This window comes from Ambystoma mexicanum, chromosome 7p (genome assembly GCF_040938575.1).
Source record: "Ambystoma mexicanum isolate Mex_15411 chromosome 7p, UKY_AmexF1_1, whole genome shotgun sequence".
In the NCBI taxonomy this organism is placed as follows: domain Eukaryota; kingdom Metazoa; phylum Chordata; class Amphibia; order Caudata; family Ambystomatidae; genus Ambystoma; species Ambystoma mexicanum.
Genome location: NC_090939.1, coordinates 105,016,512 through 105,043,963, shown reverse-complemented (window position 1 = coordinate 105,043,963; position 27,452 = coordinate 105,016,512). Strand labels below are relative to the sequence as shown.

The 27,452-nt window shown below is 45.7% G+C and overlaps 1 protein-coding gene across 4 annotated transcripts in view; it reads right to left on the bottom strand.

The window, feature by feature from the left end:
* GRAMD1C (GRAM domain containing 1C) overlaps nt 1-27,452 on the bottom strand; it is a 2,017,351-nt gene that overhangs the window by 479,121 nt on the left and 1,510,778 nt on the right. For all 4 annotated transcript variants that reach the window (XM_069635887.1, XM_069635884.1, XM_069635886.1 and 1 more), the window contains 2 exons: nt 21,032-21,175; nt 11,999-12,117 (listed from right to left, as the gene is read on the bottom strand). In XM_069635887.1, the coding sequence (XP_069491988.1) occupies nt 11,999-12,117; nt 21,032-21,175 (263 nt within the window). The remainder of the gene's footprint in view (nt 1-11,998; nt 12,118-21,031; nt 21,176-27,452) is intronic.

Genomic DNA, 27,452 nt, shown 5'->3' with positions numbered 1-27,452 from the left:
AGAACATACAAGGAAATGCAAGAAAAGGGAAAAAAGCAAAAAAATCAGACTAGCTAGAAGTTCCAAAAAAAAACGACAGAGACCATAATGTGAGCGTGGGGCTACAGACAGATCCACCAAAGGGTGTTTCGGGCAGCAGCATGCAGCACTCAAGTATCAATCACAAGAAAAGTGACAGCAGCCCAAGTGGTGGGATGGCAAAAAACAAAGTCCCAGCAAGTCGACAAACACTGGGTGCAGTAGGGCCGCCATGGGCCCCAATTTTTATGAAGACCAAAAAAGCTGCATGTACGGAGGAACTAGCTGCCCGACCACCTAAGGTGGGTTAACAGGGAGCCACCCTGAAACTTGTCCCTATCTTCTTGAAATATCAAAAAGAGTTTCAGATGAAATACTCTGCATTGAGGAAGTAAGAATTGGGGAAGGGAAACAAACAACAATCAACACATAGGGGGATGGAACAGGAAACCCGAGGAATAAGGCCCCATTGGGTCAAGGTAATAAGGGAATGTGGCAAGAGTCGGAGAGGATGGTTGTGCTGACAGCCTGAAAATCTGGTTAGCGTTGTTAACAAAGAAACCACAGTGTAAATCTCTATGTAGAACTGTACTTCTCTCTTTTTAATAAGGTGCCTAATCGTTAACTGTTGGCGTCAAAGGATATTGAGTATGTACGTTCAATGGATAACTGTGATAGTTATAGGGTGGAAATTGGGCTGACCTCAAGGAAAGCACAAGAAGTGATCCTAGGACCTGCAAGAGACCTAGAGAAAATGGATCTCTTGGTTACCCAAAGTCCACCAGTGAAAAGAAATAGAGGGGGGTAATCACCTAACGGCCATGTGGGCAAATTGAATGTAGGTGGGGAAGATGTTTTGGAAGGAAAATGCCCTCAGGAAGGGCACAGTGTCTCCCAGGGAAACCTGCAGAGCAACGCGATCACCCTTTGCCCAGCAATCCTCACACAAGTCCTTCAGAAACTAGGGCTGGGGGAGCACCCTCTCATCAAGACAGCCAGACACAGATGCTAGCGGGCACAAAGGGAAAAGTGCGCATCTCTAAATATGGTGCGGGGGCCAGGGGGAATGCTGAACAATAATCTATCAAAGGTTGCAGCAGATATCCAGCAACAAAACTGCAAACCCGAGAAATTTGTAAAGATTGTTTGGTCAGTTTATCCTGGGAACAAAAAAAACTTTACTGGCTGTTCAGAGAAATCTTGGAAAGTAGAACGTTCCCCAACTCTTGGAAAACAGCTACCATCATCCCATTGTTCAAGGGGGTCTATCAGATGCATCCGGAAAGTTATCACCCGATGGCCCTCCTTGATATTGACAGCAAACTATTCATGAAGATTTTACAAAGTGAACTGGAAAAGTGGGTGGAGAGTGCACAGATCCTTTCAAAGGTTTAAACAGGGTTTAGAAAGGGGCACTCAACCACAGTGAATGGTCTATCTATCAACATCACGAGTGAGAACTGTTGGGGAGAATTCTCTTATAAGGCTAATTTGCCAAACCTAGCGAGTCCCTCAGCAGCTTTGCTGGATTTTTGGGGTTTGTTTTTTTCTCCTGCTAAGAGTGAGACTCTTTTACTCCCACTCTAAGGCATGATTTGAGATATGTCTCTGACTATTTGTGTGATTTTGGGCTATGGGGTCTTTTACTCTATAGGGTATCATCTGTTTTTGTGTATGTGTTACACAGCACCCTCAGTTCAGTAACACAGGGATGTCATAGTGACCCCCAAACATAGACTCCATACCCTGGGACTGACTACTGTCTCCCAGGGCATGTAAAGTCACCATTGACTTTACTAGTCTTAAATTGTGAACAGAACCAGTTCAAACCATCATATTGTGGAAGTACTGGAAGGGTTTCATTATATTGCCCCTGGGTCTGTTTCCAAGGGGGCACTGTCCAGTCCCCCCTTGTCGAGTTTCTGGCTGGTGGCAGCAGTTACCACACAAAATATTCCACCAGAATATTTCCTATGGGATTTTCCCATTGATTTTAAACGCACCACTTTTTGGTGCAATGTTAAAGATACCGCCGGGTTATTTATTTAATATTAAATTCACGGTTCGGTCTTTTTGCCAGAACTCTTTTCTAAAATGGCATTTGTGTCCGTCTCTGTAACTCTGACCAAGGTCGAGCCCTTTGTTCCACTTTTTGGCGGGCTTCTCCACAGAAGCCCTCCAAATGGTGCCACTCTGTCTGGGTTCCACAGGATGTGTGGGGAGGGGAATTGGCACCCTGGACTGCGTTGCCTTAGCAACTCAAGTCGCACTCTATTCTGATTGGCCCAGTGGTGAGCTGCCCGGCTCACCACTTAGCATGTTTGAGTGACAGCTAGGCTGTTGAATGGGGGGTTTTCTGTATAAAAGCAGGGCTTTTGGGACTGGAACTTCAGAAGTCACCACAGGACCTAAGAATCCGAAGAGGGAAGAAGCTGAGCCATCTGCAACGACGACACCACAGGTGGAGCCCTGCTGCAACAAACTCACCACTTTCCCAACGACAAGAGAAGATCTTCTGCTGGACGAGTCTTCTTCCTCTGAGTTGGTGGGACCAACCAGTTTGCCCTTTCGCCTTCCAAAGACGTCTCTTGGTCGAATCGCCCGTGCCAAGCAACCTGGCAGCCGGATAGCCAACCTTCACCACTTATGAATAAAAGGAACGCACCTTTTACCGATGAACTCCGCGGCTGGTTTCATCCCTGTGCAGTGCATCGACTCCACGTTGCCTCCTCAACGAGATCCTCTCTTCCCCTGGTCGAAACAATGAACTGCAACCACTGCCAGGAACAACTGCCACCGCTGGAGCTTCCTCTCTCTTTAAGGTACTGTGTCCTGCCTGGCCTCCCTTTTTTCGGTTTGCCCAAGGTGACCCTTAAATCCTTGGCTTTCCAACTGGGTTGGCCCCAGACCTTCTAACTTAATCTTCTTTTGAACATTCTGCAAAGACTTTTAGTGCATTTTCAACCGTGTGATAGTGGGCACATTAAGCTTTGCTCCATTTAAAGTGGGCCTGGCCTATGAACTTTGGCTCTACAGTGTATACTGCCTTTATTCCCTTGCTGAGAACTCCTAAAAGTGTTGGGACCTGTTTTATTTCTATGCTCTGCCTTTTTCTCTCCCTTTAACCTAATTATTGGAGTGCCATCTAGGTTACGCGCTCACATCTGTTTTAACAAATAGTGGTGTTTTAACTCTGACTTGTCTAATAGTTATCAAGGGAGGTGTTTATACTTTATCTGACTGTTTGAACTTGCTTTTGATTTAGAGTGCTAGTGTGTTTTTAAAGTGTGTGTTAAATAAATCATTATATATTTTTGATACAAAGCTCTGGTCAGTGTTTGTTTGTTTCACTGTGTTTTTAGCCCTATTGTGTATACTCTATATACTGCCTTACTCTTCTTGAGAGAAGTCTGACTGCTCAGCCACAGCTACCAGGTAAATCTGGGTGGTGCAGACTGCTACCAATTGGGTTTACTGCTTACTCCTGTAGTCTTAATCTTTTTGCAGTGGTCCCCAAGGGAACTGCACAGGATTCTGCCTAACGAACTCCAGAGGAAGGGGAGATCTGCCACTCTTTTGGGCATGGGTGGACTTCTCGAAGGCGTTTGACTTGGTCATCAGGGACTGCCTCTGGAGTAAGCTTAAAAAATGGGGGATTTCCGAGGTGCTCCTTGCAATGCTAATCAAGCTACATCGAAATACTACACTTGGAGTCAGGCTCGATGAGGAAGGCAATCTGTCAGACCCAATTAAGGTACAGAAGGGAGTCAGACAGGGTTGCCTGGGGGCTCCTCTATTTTTCAATCTTTACTTGGCGGATATGGGGGAGTTTTTGGAATCAGCTGCCTTGGTCAGCCCAGCTATCAATGGGTTTAAGATATGCTGGCTGGCCTATGCCGAAGATGGTGGTGGGGCTGCGGCGCCTACTTAATAAACTGGGAGAGTATGACAATGAAAATGGGCTTTCTATTAATACGATAAAGTCCAAGATAGTGGTGCTAAGGCATCAGTGCAAAAAAGTGGCATTCTCCCAGTGGGTCCTGGGTGGCCAAGTGATTCCTAGAGTGTAGGAAGTTCTGTACATACATCTCCATCACTGTCTAAAGTGGAGACGGATGTCCAGGGTAAAATCTCTCAGCTAGTCCCACAAATGAAGAAGGTGTTAGCCAAATACTGTAAATGTTCCCTTCTCCCCCTGATTAAATAATACAGGGCAAAAGTTATTCAAGTTATTCTATACGGGCTGGAGGCGAAACCCCTTCTCTGGAACACAAATTGGGAAAGACTGGAAGGGGTGGTTTGGAAGAAAGTATTTGGTCTGCCCATGAGTCTACCTATGGCCGGACTGAGTTTCGAGTTGGGCTTACAATCGTTAAGGGTTGCAGCAGAATTGAGATTGGCTTCCCTCCTCCGCCTGATTATAACAACAAATGAGGATATGCTGTCTGCAGATATTGGTGCCCAGCTAAAACATTTGAAATCCAATATGCTAATTGAACTGGAGGCGAAGGTCGGGGAGTCACTCGCCAAACCAGATACTGAGGTAGAGACCCTAATATGTAATCCACTGAAAGCTAAGAAATCACTGGAGGTAATGGACTGGATCCTAATGATTGAACCGTTGCGGTCTGCAACATCTGCACATTTATTTCTGAAAATGGATAAGAAAGTGGTGACTCTCCCGAGGTATCGTGCCAAGTTTCCAGATCGGAAAATTTGGAATGCATTTATCAGAACACGCTTAAATGTGTTACATATTGGAGAGGTTCTGGCCAAAAGGGGGCAGTGAGAGTTGACCATCCCATTGTGCAATCTATGTAAAAATCCAGAAAATCAAACATTAAAACATCTGTTGACTTGTGAGGGCACCTGGCCAGCCAGAACCTCCCTCTTTTTGAGATTTGTTGTTAGTGAAGAGATGATGGTATCAGACATTTTCTGGGACAGAATGATAGCTGGATATGATACAATGTTGACAATTGCTGTGGTACAGGTATTAGAAAAATGTAACATCATTACTAAAATTGGCATTAATGAAATGATCCGAGAACCTGTGCAACCGTAGGATGAAGGATTATTATGTCAACTCAGATGGTATAACATTTATAAAATTCTCACCTATTTTGTTTTGGGTCTTCTGCTGTTTTTGTTAATGGGGTCATCTGAAACAAACTCCCAATGAATATTGGTTTTTCGGAGTCCCCCCCAATTAAATCTCATTCTTTTGACTTACACAATGTTCTACTCTATAGGGGGTGATCTCAGAAATAATGCTCACCCAACTTAGTTGTTGGTTCACTTATTCATTTTCTTATATTATCTTGATAACCATAGATATATAGAGTGGGAGTGTGTACTGTATTTTCTTCGTGGTTGTCCTTTGCCTTGTTGGTCGTTTTAATTCTGTTTATCTCTGTTTTAACTGTGTCTGGTTCTATTGTTTTGAGTGTTGCTTTTTTTTCTACAGATGAAATAGTTTCTTTATACATGTTATGTGCTTTTGTAAAAGTTTCTTGTTAATCAAATACAAAAAAAAATAAATAAATAACAAAAACAAAAAAAATAGCCAAAGTTCAGTTCTGAATCAAGCAAACAAATATAGCTCCTCTCCAGGAATGTAAATCACAAGTCTCAAAAAGGTTTTTTGAGTGTATTTCAGCTAAACACACACAGAAAAAGGCCTTGTATTTTCACAGCATTAGGGGGATGACTCCCTCCCCCTGAACTTTCTTTGGTTTCTCAATGGCTCTCACAATGTCAAGACAAGTGTTTTTCTTCTCCGGGCCTTTAAGAGATGTTTCACAAAGCGGACATTTCCCTCCTCTTGGTTCATTCCACAATGTTCATCAAGACCAAAGGGGTATGTCTCCCTTCCCCTGGTCCTTCTCAAAGCTCCTTGAGATGCCAAGAAAATGACTCCCTTCGCTTGGCTGGATCAACAATGTTCATAAGACCAAGGGGTTTGTCTCCCTTTCCCTGGCCTTTCTCGACCTCTTCAAGATGCTAGACCTCCATTCTCTTGTCTGGTTGAACAATGTTCATAAGATCGAGGGGTTGGTCTACTGTCCCCTGGCCTTCTCAAGCTCTTCAGGATGCCAAGCGAAGGACTCCTGGTGGCTGGTTCTCACAATGCTCATAAGACCAAGGGGTATGTCTCCCTTCCCCTAGTCTCTCTCAAGTTCTTCAGGATGCCAAGAGAATGACTCCCTTCTCTTGGCTGTTTCACCATGTCTCCCTTCCACTAGCCTTTCTCAAAGTGCTTTTCAGGATCTCCAGTGTTCACACTCTACCTGGTTCACTACCCTGCCAGGTACTGTGACTATGATGATGATCCCCGAGGCAATTTGTCGTTGGCCCTGGGTCTCAGACCCTTCTCAGTGCCTCAGGAGCTACACCCAGTTCACTATCATGCCAGGCATTCCACCTTGTTGGGTCACAGACCCTCCTTATTAGTTTCTTTCTTCGTCTTGGGTCCCAGACCCCTTTTTGTATTAGTTTGTCTTTCCATCAGGTCCCAGACCACTCTGGCACAGGCTTCTCTCTCGGCTTCCAGGCCCTTTTTGTATTTGCCCCTTTGGGTCCCAGACCATTTTGGCAAAGTGTTCTTTCGGGCCCGCCAACAACCATCTCAGTCTTCCCCACCCTCTTCTGGGTGCTTACTGGTGTCTTGCAGTTGTGAACAGGATTTGAGTCCCCTCTCCCTCATTTCCTCTTCTTTACAGGGACTGCAGCGGGTCCTTGTCGCCTCCAGGCCTCCTCCGATTGTTCAAGGGACTGCTACGGTTTCATGTTGGTTCTCAGAGGCCTCCTCCGATCATTCAAGGGACTGCTACGGTTTCATGGTGGTTCCCAGAGGCCTCCTCTGTTCGCTCCAGGGACAGCAGCAGCTACCTGCTGCTAGGCTGCGCGGCCCAGGAGATTCCTTTGCTCCAGCCTTCTCGTTCTGCTGTGTGCTCCATCTGCAGTCTCCAACTCCAGCCTTTCCACAACAGACCTTCTGGCGACGTAACTGCAGGTGGGTATCTTTCTTGTCCTCTGCTGTTCCTTACTTCATACAGAGTTCGAATCTACCGGTTCCTCCAGGGAGGCGCTCTCTGATTTGGAATTCGTTCTTTTGTTTTAATGTTAGCTCAGACAAAAGGAATCCTATAACAATTCGGCCGTTCAGTAGGTGCTCTTTATGTTTTCACACTTCTTGCTTGTGACAGTACTGAGGGTGAGGACTCCCAGTGAGTCAGTTGATCTCTTCCTCATCTCAGTACATAGGCGATATAAGTCCCTTGAGGATTCCACACTCTTCCTCGTCTCAGTACTTCCTAGCTCTTTGGTGTGGCAAAGGTACATGGGTACACTAGGGAAGGTACTGGTAGGAGAGGGGTAGGAAGATGTGTCCGGGTTAGGTGGGCAATGGGGGATACCATCCCTCCCCATGAGATCCACCAGCTGAGTACCACCCCCAGGGGGATTATAGGGTAGCAGCCTCACCTCCCTGGCCTCAAGGGAAGGGGCTCCCCATAGGGGAGAAGTGACGACATCCGGGGATTTGTCACACTGTCCTTACACAAACAAACGCAGAGGCTGATAGCCTACTACAGTACAGATATAGACCTGGTTGCAGTCGGGTTGCCCCCATGTCTTAGGTCAGTAGCAGCTGCAACCATCACAAAATAGCAATGGGAATGCATAATGTTAGGATGGATCATCGCTAGAGGCAGCTGTCCTACATGCCATAACAGCCCTATTACTGAACATAAAAACTCAACACAGGTCTCTATCGTGACTGACCAACTATGAAATGTTATTGCTAAACGTATGAAAATCACTATGACACGCTGACCTGCCCTAACCCCAGAGTCACTTTCACCCTCGCCATTGGAATGAGAACACCATGACTGTGGAGCCACATGACTGTTTCGATGACAGATGAACTTTCACAGTCCAGACAGGACTTGTTGGTATTCTATTGCATAACTCTGACTTCGTGTACTTTGAGGTCAGATCTTGCACTAGAGATTAAAAAGGCAAACTACTGGCTGGATATGCAGTTTTTTCAACTCAGGAAGAAGTAGAAAGCAGTAAACTGCCTTATAGCTTTTAAGCACAAGAACCAGTTAGTTGGATTGACACATGCATGTAAACTCGCAGAAGAACAAACTGTTAATATCTACATAGACTCCCGATATGCCTTTGTTGTTTCCCATGAAATCGGTCAGCTGTGAAAGTAAAGAGACTTCTGGACATCATCAATTTCTAACCTACACCTTCTCTCCCTCCTGCTAAAATTAAAATAAAAAAAACAAACAAGACATACTTTTGGGCCTTGACCAAGGGAAAGGGATGGCTGCTAGATTTTGCCCCCCACCACTCATGTGTCCCTGTGCCTTTGTCTATGTTCACAGTCCAAAATCTATAGTTTGTGTACAGTAGGAGTGCCACCTCAGGGTTCCAGCCGGGCCCCTCTGGTTTTCTTGAAACTTGTGTATATGACAGTCCTTCTCCCTTAGGGTAGACTTCTGTAATTCCCCTTCCCACAGTCTGGGGTTCTTTCAGTCTCTTCCTCTCTCACTCTAGGGTTCGCTCTGGTTCATCTCCCGTCCCTTCTTTTCTGTCTTGTTTCCCCCAGTCCGAGGCTTCTTGCTGTTTCTCTCCCGACTCCAGGGCTTCTTGCCTTTTTCCCCCACACCGGGGCTTCTCTCTGTTACTCTCCCGACTCTGAAGATTTTTGTCTTCTTATCCACACCAGGGCTTCTCTCCCCACTTTATCTATTCCTTCCCCTGGGTTTCTTTTGATTTCCTGCCCCACACCGGGGCTTCTCTGCTTCTTCCCCATACCAAGGCTTCTTCCACTGGCCTTGCTGCCCGCCTCTGGTTGCCGGAAAGCAACTGCAAAACTGTATATGACAAGCATGAGGGATATCCTGGGAGGGATATGTAGGCAGACTTCCTCATCTTGCTGTTGAGCCACTTACATGACTCATAAATTGGACTCCGCAGCGGTAGGCATCTCCTACTGGTTCCTGTTGGCTTGGAGTCGGAGCTTGTGGGAGGTTCCTTCTCCGGGCTGTGCCTCGGCCTGCTGAGGTACTCCGTTGTCGCTTAGTGGATACTCCTTCCTGATTGGTTCCTCATCTGACATGACTTCAGGAGGATGGTTTCTCTGTATTTCTGCTGTTTTCCCTAAAGAGAATGAAATTAAATTTGGGTCTGAAGATGAGCCAGCAATTGTCAAAGGGTTCTCGCACATCCTAGTTCCTGCATACCCCATAAAGGTCTTAGTCTCTGGGGGGAATGGATGGTGACTTAAGTCTTTCTCTTAGGGTTCTCTTTTCCCTAAGGCAAAGTCACACCCAGAGGGATCCTACTTACCTTGTCCCCTAGGGGTGGTTGAGCATAGTTTGCTCACCTCCATGGTCCAAAGGGGGCGGCTTCCCCCTTGGGGAGAGGTGACGAGCACCGTGGATTCGTCACCAAACTGAAGGAGAAATAATCTAACCAATGTTGTCACAACCTCTGGAATACAGGTAAGGAACATCATATTGAGGCAAGGAGGAGCCTGTAATCTGGGGAGAACCTGGGGGTGTATAGTGGATTTGCTCCCACGTGTAAAGGAAGACAGGTTGTCTATCCTTGTCATGCTCCTCCAAATAACTGTTAAATGAACACTATGACAGAGCATTGGCTGCAACTGAACCCCTGTGTGCTGCAGCACAGATTCATCATCCTCCCATTCCTGTCACTGCCACTGATGAGGCAACAGCCATGCATGAGTTAAGTTGGCATAAACCTTCACACATGCCTAACTTTTATCTATATTGTGTTTCTATCTTGCATTTCTAAGATAAAAAATAGTTCAAGAAAAAGATTGTTGTGTGGTATCAAAACAACACTGTACAGGTAACATCTTATGGGATACGCCAACGCAGAGTGAATGTACCTAAAACAGTGGGCATGGTGGCCATACCAGGTTATTCTGTGACACAGAAAAGAAAAGGAAAGAGATAAATAAAATAGGACCATGTCAAGTGATGTGAACTGGCTAAGACTGAGGACTTGCACAGGATCCGTATGAAAATTGCTGACATGTCTAAGGAGGAAGATGGCGATCCTAGTCACCATTCGGCCTCAGCTTTCCAGACGGTTTCTCGTCAAGTGATTGATACGGAAGAGACAATTGTGTTGATGATGAACTTGTCTGTCCACCTTTATCTACTGGACAGTGGCGATAGGCCTTCTCCAATAACCTAACTGTTACATTTCATTACTGGAAGAATTTTAGATGGCTTTGGTTGTGTCAGGACGACTTGGAGGTCTGGTGAGTGTGTCAGAATATTGTGGGATTGTTCCTGTAGAATAAGTATGTAGTTCTGTAGATTGTCTTACAAGATAATACAGCTGTCTCCGTCTTTGCTGCTACCCAAGAATGATTATGAAAGCTCTGCTTCTCTGACATAACTAATATCTCATGGATATGTGTGCTTTTTTTAAATGTAGACTAAAGGGGACCATGAATCATCCACAATAATGCTCATTGTTTCCTCAGAGCACTGCTGTCGGTCTCCAAAATCCAGAGCTATGCTCCCACAAATCTCCATTCTTTTCCCTCTCCAATGAATCCTCTCTTCTTCCGGTGACTCCAAGCCTTAGCTTTGGGTGACGTCAAGCCTTGGAACCAATTGTCACTTAAACATGAAAACGTAAACGAAGCACTTTATTCAGAATCCGAAAGTTGCTCCTCTTGTAATGCTGTTTATTGTTTGGAGGTGGTTAGCTCATCAGAGAACACTAACCAGGTATGGTGCGCTACACAAGGGGTGTCACTAGCTCACTCCCTTCCATAGAAATGTTTTTATTCAGTCCCTCCAGTATGTTTTGAATGTCTGTTCTATTCGTAGAAACACTTTTAACCCATTTAAGACATTATTAATGCATGACTGCATCTTCCCATTGCTTAATATTTCTTAATTTGACATATCAATAGGGCATGACCTTTAAAAAGATTGCTTTAGAAGCATGTAAAAAAATATAAGTCAATGTCTACAGCATTGAAATGTAATTTTCTCTAAAATAGACAATCTAGCCCGTAATAGTCTAAACATACATGGGTCTAAATACACCTATGCAAGCACATTGCAACACAGATTGGTCTCTGGGTCCTCATACAGCACTGGGGCTTTAATCGCCTTACCGTGGAAACCTATACGTAATAAAGTGACCCAGTCCCTCCAACACAACACATATCAATAGGCATAAGATGAAAGATCTCAAGGCTTTATTACTAGACTCATAACTATTTACTATAGAAACCAACTAGTCAGGATTTGTAGTTCGTTGTAACGCATTTCCCTAGAAATCCATCTAAAATAAAATGTTCCCCCACAGTGTTTCCAGCTACCCAAAAGGGCCCTGCTGGAAAACGACTCCTTTTACACAGCAGTACTTAAAACCAAAGTCTAATATGGCTAAACGCAAATCACTTTAAAAACCAACCCAAATTCCATTCGGCAGCACTTTAGTGCACCCCAATATAGCACTAGATAACGTTTCCAATTTAGAATGAAAAAGCATGACTGGTTCACAAAATTCTCATTTTAGCACGATTCTTATCCACTCAATTCTTTATTATGCAAATATGGGACAGCTACAAAGTGATGCACCCCACCTTTTTCAGTGCCATCATTTAAGAAGTGTACCTCTTACCAAGCAAGCATGAAGCTTCAGGGTATATATGAAATTCAGTTTGTGTTTGGCACTTTATCAATGTAGTCACTCACTATGTGATTACTTTTGTAGAAAGGCTCTCACCTCATCCAACCGTAGCAAAAATAAATCACACCCCATACTAAGTTTATTTCCTGCACTTAAAACCAATACATTCATACCATTGAGCCTTCCTCCAATCTCTCTTCAGCCCAAAGAACTCAGTGACTCGAATCGGACTATCATTCTCTTGAGTTTCTATGGTCGGAATGGTGCATGTTACCTGCTTGTCGGTTGCGCTGGTGAATTTACCAATGATTGGGTTGTTAAGGGTGATGGTATATGTTAGGGTTCTCAGCTGGTTGCCGCTGGTCTCTTTCTTCCAAGGTGTTGCTTCTAAATCTGCCATAAAACATAAAACATAAAAAGGTAAGAAATAACAGCTTTATGCCGAGGTTTACAATACCCAGAATATGACTAAAATAAAATCCACCCAAAAGATACTTGGCAATACACAGCATCCAACATCACAAAAATACGAAGGACGGGAGTAGTTTCTTACCTGTAACTCCATTTCTCCAGCGTTGCTATCTTTCATGGTTTCACATGCTTTGAATATTCCCCGTCGTCAGGTTGGGAACCTTGGTCTTTTTTTAAAATAGCGTTTTCCCTTGGAAAACTTCGACACTTCAGTGTCCTATCGATGTCCTTTTGGGGCGCTTACGTACCACCCAATACGACGTAGGGTATAAATAGACCCGCCCCCGCGGCTTCTCCTCAGATTTTAACCTACAAAGTAGAGGCACCAACTAGGTTTGCATGCAGGGGAGGCCGGCGAGCGCATGTGAATCCATGAAAGATACCAACACTGGAGTTACAGGTAAGAAACTACTCCCTTCTCCAGCATTGGATCTTTCATGGATTCACATGCTTTGAACAGATTACATAGCAGTAGTCATCATGCATGGTGGCGTGTAATGCAAACCAATACTCCAGGAACGCAACACAAGACCAGCAAAGAAGACGTTAGCAGTGATAACATTGAAACAGGTACCCCAAGGCTGTGGGGGCTTACTTTACTGAAACAGGCATTGCAGGACTGCACGCCCCATCTGTACATCTGGACCATGCTGCTGCTCCAGGCAATAATGCCGAGCAAATGTATGCGGCACCGACCAGGGGGCCGCCTGGCAGATGTCCACCAGCGGAATCCCCGACCATAATGCCACTGATGACGCAGTGGATCTCGTCGAGTGCGCCTTCAGGCTTTTCCGCCTTAGAGTGACAGAAGAAAATAGCCGATGAGACCCAGCGATATAGTTCTTGTTTGGAGATTGCTCTTCCCTTGACTGAGGGTCCATAAGCCACAAAGAATTGTCTTGAACATCTGAGTACGACTCAGATAAAATTTCAATGCTCTTTTTACATCCAGCGTATGAGGAAGCAGAAGCGAAGAATGATGGCAGCACAATAGAAGAGAGTTTATGAAAAGTAGTTGGCACCTTTGGAATAAAGTGCGGGTTAGTAGCGAATACCACCTTGTCTTTGAAGAAACATAAGTAAGGAGGATCAATAACTAGGGCTTGCAACTCCGATATTCTTCTTGCCGAAATAATGGCCACTAAAAACGCCACTTTCCACGACGAACTGTAGGGGCGTCGACGACATAGGTTCAAACAAGGCTTTCATCAGACCCGACAGCACCAGATTGAGGCTCCAACCAGGACGGAATTTCTTGGCAGGAGGAAAAGTCAGAAACAATCCTCTAAGAAAATGTTTAACCAGACGATCACTAAACAGAGGGGTAGCATGCCTCTTCCGAGTGAATCTAGAAATGGCCGCCAGGTGTACTTTTATGGATGAGAACGCCAAACTCTTTTTTGCCAAGTGCAAGAAGTAGGGCAGAATTTGCTCCGATTAAATGTTTAAAGGGTCTATTCCAGGACGACCCTTACACCACACACACAATCTTTTCCATTTGCATGCATAGGAGACATTCGTAGACTGAGCTCTAGCCGCCTCCAAAATGCGGCGACAGCCACTAGGAATGTTCAGTAAGCCAAACTCTGAGAAGTCAGGAGCCACGCCATCAGGCTGAGAGCGCCCAGGTCGTGGTGCCAAACTGCACCCTTGTCTTGAAACAGAAGGTCCGGTGTCACTTGTAACCGCATTGGTTCTGCTACGGATAGATGAAGTAGGTCTGAGAACCACGGCTGCCTGGCCCAGTACGGGGCCACCAGAATCACACGGCATGGGTATTTCTGAATCCACTGGAGGGTCCGCCGAATGAGTGGAAACGGAGGGAATGCCTAAGCGAACCTGTCCGCCCTCGGGAACGAGAACACATCCCCCTCGGAATCTGGCTGAGGCCATCTACTGGCAAACACCTTGCACTTTCTGTTCTCTCGGGTGGCGAAGAGATCCAATGAAGGATGACCCCATTTACGGAAAATGCTTGACAGCTGCTGTTCCTTCAGCTGCCAGTCGTGGAGTTGGTTCATTTCCCTGCTGAGAGAGTCTGTCTGCACGTTCATCACCCCCGGCAGATGAAACGCCACAATATTGATGTTTTGTCGAGGGCCCAATGCCATAGTTCCTGAGCCTCTCTCTCGAGAGTATCCTGGAATGCGGGCCCTCCTGCTTCCTGAGATAAAACATTGTGGTTGTATTGTCCGTCAACACTCACCACAGAGCCGCATATGCGCAGTAAAAACGATTTTAGGGCCCAATGAACCGCTCTCAGTTCCAGCACATTGATGTGAAGGCTCGATTCGACTGGACACCACAGCCATTGGACCTGGAAGGTCCCCAGATGCGCTCACCACCCTGTCTGAGAAGCATCCGTCACAATTGTAGCTTGAAATTCTGGCTCCAGTAACGGCACTGGTCGAGTCAGATTGTCCGAGAGCTGCCACCATCGAAGAGCTTCCTGTAAGTCACTGTTGACCACCACCTTGTCAGACCACAACCCGCGACTTTGAGTCCACCGATCCGCCAGAAACTCTTGCACTGGCCTCATGAAGAGGCCACAGTCCTTCACCAACGGAATACATGACGTCATGGCTCCCGGCAGCGACATGTACTTTCTGACTGACACTCTCGTCCCGACTCTCCACTCTGCTGCTTTCTGCTTGAGTTTTAGAATTCTCTCGACGGAAGGCTTTACTAGGCCTGACTGAGTTTGGAATTCTGCTGCCAAAAACACCAAGCTCCTGGAGGGAGATAGATATGACTTTTCGAAGTTGACAGCGAAGCCTAGTCGCTGCAGCAGCCGCATGGTAACGTTGAGACTTGCCTGCGTCACCGCCGGAGACGAGCCACGTACCAGCTAGTCGCCCAGGTAAGTGTAGACGTGATGACCGTCTCGTCAGAGATACGCCGCCACCGGTGCTAAACATTTCGTAAATGTCTTGGGGGACGATTTTAGACCGAATGGGAGCACTCGGAATTGGTAATGATTTTGACCTACCACAAACCACAGGAATTTTCTGTGACGTCGACGCATAGGTATGTGGAAATGTGCGTCCTGCAAATCCAACGACGCCAGAAATTCTCCTGGCTGTACTGACCGAATGACCTCCTGAAGTGTGAGCATCTTGAACTTCAGGTGTTGCATAGTCTTGTTCAGCGCCCGAGGTCCAGAATGGGTCGGCACTTGCCGTTGGGTTTCTTGACCACGAAGTAATGGGAGAAAACCCCCTGACCTCTTCTCGGCCACTCGAACCAATTCTATAGCCCCTTTCTGTAGCATAAGTACAACCTCCTGCTTCAAGATGTGAAGATGAGGTTGCACAGAATACACGGGAGGAATGGGAACTGGTGGGTCCTTGAATTCCAGACAGTGGCCCAACCTCACCGTGTCCAATACCCAACAGTCTGATGTCATTTTTTCCCCATTTGTCGACGTGTAGGGCCACTCTGCCCCCAGCACATTTCCTCAAAGACCGTCATTGCTGTGATTTCGTTTGTTTACCCTTGGCTGAAGAGGGCTGTTGTCCTCTCCTTCTAGATGCCTCAAAATCACTGCTTCTTCGTGTAGACTGTACTGCCAGTCTATATCCTTGTGAGGAGTATCCAGACCGATTGTAGTTCCGGTCTCTGGAGGCAGCAAACCGGGTGTTTCCTGAAGCTCCACGAAAGGGACGAAACGACCGTCCGCTTTGCAAAGCTCCCAATGACCTCGCTGTATCAGAGTCCTCTTTCATGCCCTTGAGGGCTTCATCTATGTTTTCCTCAAACAATTGTTCCCCTTCACAGGGCATGTCCAGTACCTTGTAATGAACCTCCGGCCTAAAGTCTGTGCACTTTAGCCAGGCCTGCCTCTTTAGTACCACCCCATTAGTTATCTGCTTGAACCCAGATTCCGCCAAATCCACAGCGATGTTAATGCTGCGATTTGACACCTCCTCACCTTCACGCACCAGTAACATGGCCGCCTTTCTGTGTTCCTCGGGTAGATGTTCTAACATAGGAGCCAGCCGATACCACATTTCGCGGTCGTAGCACGCCATAATTGCCAACGAGTTAGCGGCATTAACTGTTGACGCTCCCACTGTTAAAACCTTCTTTCCGAAGGCATCTTGTCTTCTAGGGTCGCTGTCAGGAGGTGTAGTGCATTTCTGCTGTGTTCTGGCTTTCCTTTTAGCCGTCGCTGACACCACTGACTCAGGGGTAGGTTGTGCAACTAAACACTTTGGTGTAGAGACCGGGCCTTACATTTTTTCTCTAACCTGCCTTTAACTGCAGGCTCTGAAAACGGGTGGCACATGGTACGTAGGCCTTCTTGCCAAACATGGTCCAGGATTGGAATGGAGAAAACCGCCTTCCTTCTCTTTCCGATGTGGTCAAATAGGAAACATTCTGTATGTTCTTCTTCTGGGATCAGACCAAACTCGACACAGGCTTTTGCCATCATGGCATGAAAGGCCCCAATGTCACCCGGGGGCGACGATTGCGCCGGACTCCTAGGAGCTTCTATTTCCACATCAGACTCCCATGTCTGTTCTCTTGATGGCGACGGCGAAATGTCAGAGATGGAGTCCCTGGGACACTGGTAGGATTCAGAGTCCTGCAGCACACCCTCCTTTCGGGTGGGAACGAGGAGGCTCTGTGGCAACTCAGCCGTGGATGCTGAACGCTGAGGGGCACCTGCCTTGTCGACGATAGGTGTTACCGGAGGCGTACCCACGGGAGGCAATCTTGTATCCAGCTGACTTAATAGGGACTGCAGTGTAGATAAGACCTGTAGCGACAGTACCGAATGCGGGTTCAGTAGAGGAGACGCCAGTGGAACATTCTTTACTCCTGTCGACGACGAAGGCCAGCGCACTGTAAACCAAGGCTTGTTGGGTTAGCCACAGGCTCTTGTTCCTCCTCCATCGATGACACTGAAAGGACGGACTCCTGCTGTAATAAGGTGTCTGGCACAGGGGCGTCATATACCGAAGGCGGGCAAGCTCCACTCACTGGTGGCACGTCGCCCGTCGACGACGAAAACCTCAGGCCCTTGTCGATTGCCGCCACTGAAGCCAACGACACCACCATGGAGACAGACACTGCAGCCGGCAGTGAAGCCGTCGACAACGGGACTCCTGCCAACGGCGCTGGCAGCTGTGGCGCAGATTTGTCAGGCGATCGTGCCTTTTTTGAATCTCTGGATAGGTGCTTCGAAGATTCTCTACTCGAGGAAGACCTATGATGGTCTTCTGAAGAGGAGCATTTCGAAGAATCCTTTTTGTCCTTTTTCGAAGAAGAAGATTTCTCAGGCCTTCGGGAGGGTTCAGACTGACCATGTTTAGACGATGAAGGAGCCCCTTTTGTCAGCTATTTCCCCGAAGAGGGGCGGCCACTTTTTTCTGTAGGCCGTGACTTCTTGGCCGACGGTTCAGCCGACACCGCCCGGCGAGGAACTGCAGCGGAAGGTCTCTCTGATATCTTAAAAAAAGACTGAGGTTCCCAGCCTGACAACGTGGAATATTCAAAGCATGTGAATCCATGAAAGATCCAATGCTAGAGAATTAAAGAGACAAAGACAGATCAGAGACCTCTCCATGAAATGAGCAGACATCAGCAACATTGTACCTCTACCCTACTTTCCGATCACAGACCGGCACACAGCGAATTACATATTATGAATTACATATTTTTCAGGTGTGGCAACCTGCACAACAAATGGGCAAATACTAAATACACGAGGAGGGGTGTCCTTGGCCACAGCACTTGCACATCTAACGTTCAAAGGCTGGAACAAAATCTCTACATACCAGGGTCAAACCTCAACACATTTAAATAGTTTGGTCTTGTCCTAACCCTGGTTTCAGTTGTAGGACTTAAGGAACTTAAGCAAAGCCTTGTAATAAGTTAGCCCCTTCCATTACCTGGTCCCAGTCCCCATTGTACCCCCAAAACTTGATTTGGCACTGAAAGTCAGCTCTGCATTTACACTTCATAGACCCTGCACAATCAGTGTTAGTCCATGTCAAGAGAGATCAACAGTAAACTGAAAGAAATCACCCTGCATCACCGATATGCGCTACCATTACCAGTGCCGATTCACAGGGTTGACAACGTCTTAATGACCTTGAGGGGGAAGCACCCTCAATTCTTGGTTATAGCAAAGAAAAGGTTCTGCAATGCATCAACGCCGTGCATTTCTTACTGTCTGCCACCCACTAACAAAGCACTGTGTAGCATCTGCAACCCTTTACAACATCCTAAGGCACATTCAAGAGGGGTGATTGGGAACAGTAGTTATCACAACATACAACCTTTTATGTTTTAATTCTTTCATAACTGCACAGCTGCACTCGGCTTATACTTTACCACCAGAATGTTAACAGCACTGCGGCACATCACATAGAAAACATATGGGTTTACCCTGAGCCAGAAATCATTCTTTTACATAAAATCAGATGATGAACGCGTGGATAAAGAAAACACAAGCCCTAAACTTTCACAAATACTAGGTGCCCGGGTGTTTACCCAACACAAATTACCGGTAGTAATAGTGGCCACAATGCTAAATATGCATTTATCTAAAATTCTGCTGCAATAAGATAGCGTGGATCTATTTTGTCTTGTTCGTAACTCCCTCATTTTCAACAGTATCTCCACTTCAAACACACAAGCATCCATGCATGTATGAGAGCCGACTTTGGTTACCGGATCTTTTTCAGGCTCATAGGTCCAGTGTTTCCACTTGACACCAAAGGCTAATGCAAAGATCTGGCCATCCAGAAGTACAAGTGGGAATAGAGGCCCAAACTCAAACCGGAGATCTGCAATTCTTGTCTCAATGCCAGCCCGTCGGAGAACCTCAATTACAATAGCATGTATAGGGATACAGTTTAAAAAGAGCCATTAAAAGCATTCATATTCTTACATTGAATTCTCACCATTTCTGTAATCCAAAACGTGACCTGAAATCTTTACTCTTGGAATGCAGATTAACCGTTACCTAGAATTTAAGAGGGAGCCAGAGCATTACTATTTGTCTCATGGAGGTTGCCAACTGACTAGACCTTTTTGCCCAAATAGCCCAGCCTTTTGGACGCCTTGCAAATTAGGTATAAAATGCCATCCTCATACTATCTCATTTGCAGTCCAAATCTTGAGCGCTCGAAAATTGTGGAAAACTACAGGTACCATGGAACACGTACCTTATTTCTGCTCTGCAACTAGGGGTTTCTGCAAGGAAGGGCTAAAAGGTGCCCAAACAATGAAATCATCCAGGAGCTAGTGTGAATCCAGAGACCGGTTTCCATTGAACATCAGGGATGGCAATGTGCTTCTGAGTAGGAAGCCGATAATGGTCAAATTCAAGAGTGTCCAAATTCCTCACTATGGCATTTCTTCAGTAACATGGCCACCCGTAGAAATAAGGTTGATGACAACATGCTAATTCCAAGAGTATAGTCATACAATGCTTCCTCCTCAATGTTGATTCATTAATTCCGTTTTGAAGACATTCCACTTGCGGACAGATTGTCTTTCATGCTATTAAACCAAACCAAATAACCCTTAATAAAATCTAGTATCCTTTTTAGGGAGTTAGAGTGGAAAGACAGCTCCAGATCAGCTATACCAGAGTAGGCTCTGGAGCCCATTGCATAAATAAATAGGGCCTTAGATGATTCTTATAGGTTAGCATGCAAACTGGGCCGAGACAACTAAAGGTCTAAGTTTTTACTATTATTGAATGTCCTTCTCCAATGCCCCCGATATATGATTGAAGGCCAAGGAAAACTACACCTCCTTACAGAAAAAGTTGACAGCTCCATCATTGCAGAGATCTTACTGAGTAGCTAGTCCTCTCCTGAAAATACACACCAGGGTCACTTTCTTAATGAATATTACAAATGTACTTTCCCCATACACTGTGCGTCAAAACATTAATATAAAAGTTACAATCACTAAAAATCTACAATGTGGAGGTTTGTCCTGTCAGTAATGGTGCGCTCTGAGGCCTTCGGGCATGTTGGCGGATTATAAGCAATGAAGTAAATTAAACTTAACACTATTGCTAAGAGATCTTCTACTGATAGAGCATTTTGGATTGCATGCGACTGATTAAACCAGTAGTAGCCAATTTGCCACTCTACTACGGCCCTTATGCTCTCTGACCATTAACTGGATTTTCTAGGGATGATGGAAGTTGTAGGACAAAACATCTAGTGAGGCATAGGTTGCCTAACCCTGAACTAGGTAAATACAGTACTGATACCAGGTGGAACCTGAAGGAATAGCTTTCAACTGATGAATGAGAGGATGCCGATATTCACTTCTTATAATGGTCAACAGAAAAAGGGCTAAAACTGTTGAAAGTTTAAGCCTCTCTAAAAATCCTAATCTCCAGTGAGGTCATGAAAAAGCTAATATCTGCAAAAGCAAGCATTATACCATATACCTGGCTGGCTCTGGGACATTTAATATATGGCTGAGTGTTTAGGGTTGCAAAACATGAAGGAAGCAGTAAGGTGCACATTCTGTTCAACTCTTGGATAAAAGGCACAGAGGGAAGAGGTCTGCATTCATGGATATATCAGGTGATCCTGGAGGGTACAAGAGTCTCCTCCTGCATATGGCTACTTAACAAAGGTGACAAGCAGCTTCAGTTCCTTGGCTACTCCATCTGAAAGACTTGTACAACTTAAGAGTTCAGGGCCAAAAGTACATTCATTCTGTTTTGCAATGTTTAATCAATGTTCACTTAACTTTATAAATAGAAAACATTTTCCACAATTTCTTCATAGTTCCCTTCATGCTAAGACAACTCTTCACACACATTTGTGTCCAATACACAGAGAAGCTGCCTTACCGAAAACTTTTCGTGATTTCAGAAATTTCGCCATAAAGCGAGAGGAGGTGAACAGCAGCTCAAACATCCTTTCTGCACTGATGGGGAAAAGCCGGTTGATGTAGAGTCTGCCTTCTAGGTTATCGCAGTGAAATTGCTCCTCCTCTGTGTGAAAAGAGAGAAGAGAAAAACAATGTGAAGTTGATCTATAGGGAAAGCAAAAGCAAAAGAACACCACCATGTTAATTTCTTCTGCTACGTTCCATTCAATTTTGCATTTACTTTTCTGTCCAGTGGATACTTTGGGCGTGTTCATACATTTTTGAATTGTTATTCAAGAAGTACCTCACATGACTTTTCGGAAAAACTATCCAACAGAAGTCAGAGGCACAATAAATGTTTAAGATTTTTTTCATGGGTTGCATATATTTTAACAGCCTACTGCGAGAGCCGCTCACATTCTATTCCACCGATTCAAGTACATTCAGTTTCCAGGTCTAAACGGTCAGCCCGGATTTGGGCATTATACAAATGTCATAAATAAACCTGTGGCTCTCCAGATGTTTTGGTCAATGAGTCCCATTATCCCTCATTATTGATCATGCTGACGGGAGGTGTGGTCCAAAACGTGTGGAGATCCAAAGGTTGCAGACTTCTGAGCTCGACGCACCCGGCAATGTTTATAAATGCATTTGCTCAAAAGGGTTCACCAGAAAATACCCAAAACACAGGGTTTTGCTCCGGGTGTGCTCCTGCCTCATTAGAGGTGGTCAGAACTGTACGAACATGTCCTCTAATAACCAACCTCTCCATTCAGTAACCAGCCAATACTTCTTTCTTTCCATCTTATACACTACCTACATCAAACAGCAATCATACACACAGCGTTTCTTGGCAGCTCAGTGTCCTACTGCACACCCACCCATAAACCATCCCACCCGTGCACAGCCTTCAGACACACCCTTGCTAGCAGGTTGAAACTCACAAGACCAGGCACTCCCCCATGACGACACTAACTCCATGTGCCTTAACCCAATTCACCTAGAACTGCATTAGCACACAGATGACAGATACTTTCAATCTGCTCACATCAACGACCCAGGTTTCGCATCTTCCCTTTCCCTCTGTTCCCACCTCCCCCCTTAGAGAAGCAAGCATCAAGGCACTACAACATGGAGTAAGTAACAGTCAGCAGTTGCAATGCAATGCATTTAAGCAGAAACTGAAATGAGGGTAATGTTAGTGTCATAGGGACACGAAAGTCATTGCTATCTTTATGGCAGCCACAATTGAGGACTGAACACAGTTTGCATTTACCCAGCTTGCATCACATGTAATGAAAATACACATAGCTCAGGGTGGAGCTTGGTGTCAGATTGCATATCAGCCTAGTTACTCCAACACCTAGGTAAACATTCTGAGGCTTTGAGGCCTTTTTCTAAGCACATGTTTAAGGTTTGTGCCCTCCACATCGCAGTTTGTATTTCATCACACATTTTGCTTTCTTACAACGTAATGAACTAAACTGGGAGAATACGATACATATTTGGCTTGTAAGCATGTTTGCTTCCACAGACCAAGCCACAAGTCCTATCCCATCCCTTCGCCCATTTGTCTCAAATTCCTGTTAGTGCAGGTGACTTTAGACAGTTTCATTTGCAATATTGCTGGGTTTCTTGCATTTAATTTGGTTTACTGTGTACTGAGGTAACAGGATCTTATCAGGGACTTCAGAGGTCTGGAAACACTGTGCCAATTGCACATCTCAGTCTGATACAGGAACTTTGCCATATTCTCTACAAATGTTTCTATTATTATGCTGATAATCGCTTTATGCCCCCTCCCTATCTCTGGAAGGACAGCCCCTAAAGATGAATACTGCAGACCTGCTCCTCCCATTGTATTATCAGTTAGTTGTTGCAAAATGCTTACCGAGCAGCTCAGGCAGAGAGCAGTACCTAATAAGGGTCAAGAGCTACTGTAAATAAATTCGAAATCGCAATCTTACTGGTCCACCAATCCTATCGCCCCTACACCCTCTCCCTCCCCTATCTTTCTCAGTCAGTAAGCATGCTTCTCTTCAACCTTCCTGCAGTTATAGGATCCCTTCTAGGTCTGAAGGAGGGAGCCCCCAACTAGATGGGGCACTTTGAGGAATCCAGATTCCTCCTTTGAACTGCTCATCATTTCACCACAATGAAGGTGTCCAGTCAAAGGATCGAAAATAAAGGATCGAATGACCTTTTAATCGACAGTCAAAGGATCGAAAAAAAAAGGGTCGAATTTTTATTTATTTATTTATTTTTGGGTTGGTAAAAAAGTGTTTTTAATAAAGAAAACGGGGGTTTAGGGGGAACCCCCTCAAAAAAACAAAAAAAAATAAAAATAAAATTCGACCCTTTTTTTCAGTCCTTTGACTGTCGATCAAAAGGCATTCGATCCTTTTGTTTTCGACCCTATAACTGGCAATCCACCATGAAGAATCCCCAGCAGCCTTTCAGCATCATTCTGAAAATGGTTGCATTTGGGAGGGATTCTATTTCGGCGGCTGTGTGAGAGGAGCTGATGGCTTGTGGGACACACTGGAGCACACTTACGGGAGAAGCTATCAGGGATTCTGGCCACTGCCCCGATCGCCTGATAAACGCCTGACAAACGCCTGACAAACGCCATCCTATGCCCTGACAGTAAAAGTCCCACCTGTCACTGAGCATAGCATCTGACCAAGCTAGAGGCTGGTTTGAGACAGCACTCTGGGTACAATCCTACATATGAAGAAAGTTGGGGTCTTCATATCTCAAGAAGCAGTTTCTCTGAACCAAATGTTCTTGCCTCCCATCACACTTAGCTTATGGTAATAAATGGAGTCTTCAGACAGCCCTCTTCCTGCATCTGTCAATTCAAATATCACTGTGGCTCAGAGGAAAACCTATCAATTTTAAAGAAAGAAAGGGAGAGAGGGTCTGGCAGTGTGGGAAAGTGAAAGGGGACTTGTGTGCGAGAGGCCAGTCGTAGGAGCACAGCGATGACGTCAGGTTTTAAGGCCTTCTTCAGGTACTTCTACTACTTCTAATGCACTGTGATGGTATGCAAGCCTTGAAGTGCCATTTAAAATCCGCTACTTGTGGCTTTAGATGTGTCTGCCCATTGAGGTCCCTGACTGCTCCCTGCACTAACCTGCTCAAATTCAACATTCCAACACAAAATATGCATGCAAACTAAACCATCAAAACGGGTAACTTGAACACCTCTGACAAGAGACATCAAACATCAGAAGACTACTCTTACATATCACACCGCTAGCCAATGCATACTAGCACCATGGGCACATGAGGCACAAAACAGAGAAGCTGACCCCTCCATGCAGAGCTCAGGGTACCTCTGGTCTGCATGTATCAACCCAAATGCAAAGCCATCTTCCATTTTACCCTCTGTCCTCACTAACTTCCATCTCACCCTCGCTTTCAGATCCGCCAGACCTCCTCGAGTCCCTGGAATTGGCAGCGGAGCACGGCAAAAATACAAATAGCGTAACATAAAATATATTGCATATATGTATGTCTCAACTTGATTATGCTTGCCCCCTTAGGTTAGAATTGGGTCTCAATGTCAAACATGTCACATCTTCTGCATCATGCTCCGAACGTACACAATACAGGGCTGCGTATGTTCCTTGCCCGATATTCGTTATATGCTGTCTGACAAGCGTTGGTATGCCAATACTGTATCAAAATGTTATACTATAGCGTGAATGGGGCTTTTATCACCACAGAATTTGCTATATCTGCCCTGTGGACGCTGACGTATCAGATACTGCTGTATTGCCCCCCTCTTCTCTACAGTGCAGTGCAGAGCTGTGCTCGGAAAATGCTGTTTATCTGGTTTGGCAAGAGTGGAGCAAGGCTGGGTTTCTTGCACATAGTGTCCACCAGGTTTACAAGAATATAGTTCACTGCAGATCTCCAGTATTGGTGTCTTTCACAGAGTTACATACTTCCGTCTGCGTACACCCAACAACTTGAAATCAATGTTTTACAAATAAAAATGACATTTATTTTATGCAAATATTTTGGCATGTAACTAGCTCCAGTCCTCTTTGAGAATCCAGGCCCTGAAGAGGTAGCATAACCAGTCCGTGTTAGGCAACTCGGTTAATTCCCAGAAGTTATCCTCACATTCTGAAACCTGCTGCATGAAACACCAAACCAGGAAAGTCTTGTAGGCGGCGAGATCCCCATACTGAAGAACCACAGTAAGTCATTCTCCAGTCCTGTGTTTTCTATAGCCACACATAGTGAATAAAAAGCACCAAGCAGAAAATAAAACAACAATAAACGTACAAACTATATAGAAATGTAAGTGCATTGCTTCTGTATGTGGGAAGCATGAGCGTGGGGTTTACTTCCATATAAAATAAGCGATTGGTCGATGATCAAGACATCTCTAGTACTTAGCAAATACAATGTCAACACATTCTAGAGTAATAGCATATATAACACAGTCGGTCAGTTTTAAGGGTTTTAAAAAAACACTGCAAGCAACATAGCCTAATTTATGTGAAAATTGAATACAACTTTTGGCTTGAAATGTGAATGTCGACAATACCACCTTGTACAATGTGAGAAACATCCCTTGAAGCACTCTTTTAGAATTTGAGATTGCAGGAATGTAATGGCTCAAACGTGAACCTCTCAACCTACACAGCCACATTTAGCTCCCATGCACAGGCTGGGCTTTGAATTGGACGGAACTTGCAGAGCAAACCTCTTAGAAAGTTATTGCCCATTCCCCATTGGGCCCATTCGGGAATTCCTCATTCGCCATTGGGCCCAATGGGGAAAAACACACCGAAAATCGGCAAATTTGCTGGGTGGAAATCTGCAAAGATCATGATCTGGCGGACCCTTAAATGCGGCGGTAATAGCGCTACCGCCAAACTCGTGATGAGGCCCTCAGTCCTTATTCCCCTTCCCTCCATCCTTGTGGCCGTCCCCCAACATCGGGATGGTCTCGAATCTTTGCAGCAAAAAATTGAGCTCCACTTTAAATTTAGTATAGCGTGTGGCATCAGGCGTGGGAATGCCCCGTCGAGGCCCCAGCCACCAGCGCCTCATCTCAGTCCCCTTCAAACACATCGGATGCTTAGATACCTGGCTATACTTTTATATATTAGCCTTTGGCATACAAGCGGGGGTTGTTGGGTGACACGTATGGAGGATAGGGGACTAAGGACTGTGAGTACTCTAGTCACTACAGTGAGCAACTTTAATTACTCATCCGTCCTGTCCCCTTTCCTTACACCAAACAAGAAACATAGGGTGGAGCTGTGATAACCTTTCTCATATCTGGGACGAAGCAAAAAGGTTCTTCAGAACCGCCTGACCAAACTCTGCACTGCGTCTGGAGCAGGTGTCCAGTGAATAGTGCTTACAGAAAGCCGACGAGGTGGCCCACCCTGCTGATCACATCCCAAGAAGCATGTCTCTCAAATGCGACGGCCGTGGCCTTGGCTCTGAACACATGAGCATGAATCGCCTAAGGAACAGGTTAGCCTATGGCCGTATATGCCTCCGAAATGCCTTGGGCCATCCATCGGGCGATGGAAGCGTTAGAAGCCTGAAGCCAGGGGAGGAGCCCCCAAAAGTTACAAACAATGCCTCAGACTTCCTGAATGATTTTGTCAGAGAAAGATAAAACTTGAGGACCCTCTTGAAGTCCAAGGAATGTAGGGTAGAAAACCGGCAGGCAGATCTCTTGATTCAGATGAAATGGAGAGACCACTTTGGGCAAGAAATGTGGGCGAGTGCACAAGATGACCTTGTCGTTGTGAAATGTGGTGAAGGGCTCGCACGAAGACAAAGCCGGCATCTCACTAACCCTGCATACAGAGGTGAGAGCCACCAGTAAAACCGTCTTTATTATCACCAAGCCGATGTCCACAGAGGCCATCGGCTCAAAAGGCTTGCACTGCAAAGCTGAAAGAACCATATAGAGGCCCTGGACCGGGTGCGGCCTATAGACCGGAGAGAAAAGTCTAGACAACCTCTTAAGGTGTGCCTTAACCACACCTTTGGCTGATGAAAAAACAGGTTGAGGGGAATACTTGTAAGCCCCGATGGCTGCCAAATACGTGCAGCAAGTATCCATCTGAACTCCAGAGCGAGCCAGGTGTATTGAAAAGAGCAGAATGTCATCAAGGGGAGAGACGACCGGATCCAGACCCTTGTCGCGTGCCCAATGACAGAACCTAGGACACTTGCTTTTATACTGGAATCTAGTAGAGGGTCTCCCGGCTTGCTGATTGATGTTCCAGTTGTCATCTGAACATTGAGCATGCTGAAGCCTCAGCGGATCAGGAGTCAGGCCGCCAGGGCCAGTTTGGCCGGGTCTGGGTGCTCTACTGCTCCGCCCTGCTTGGTCAGGATGCTCCTGCTGGGGATCG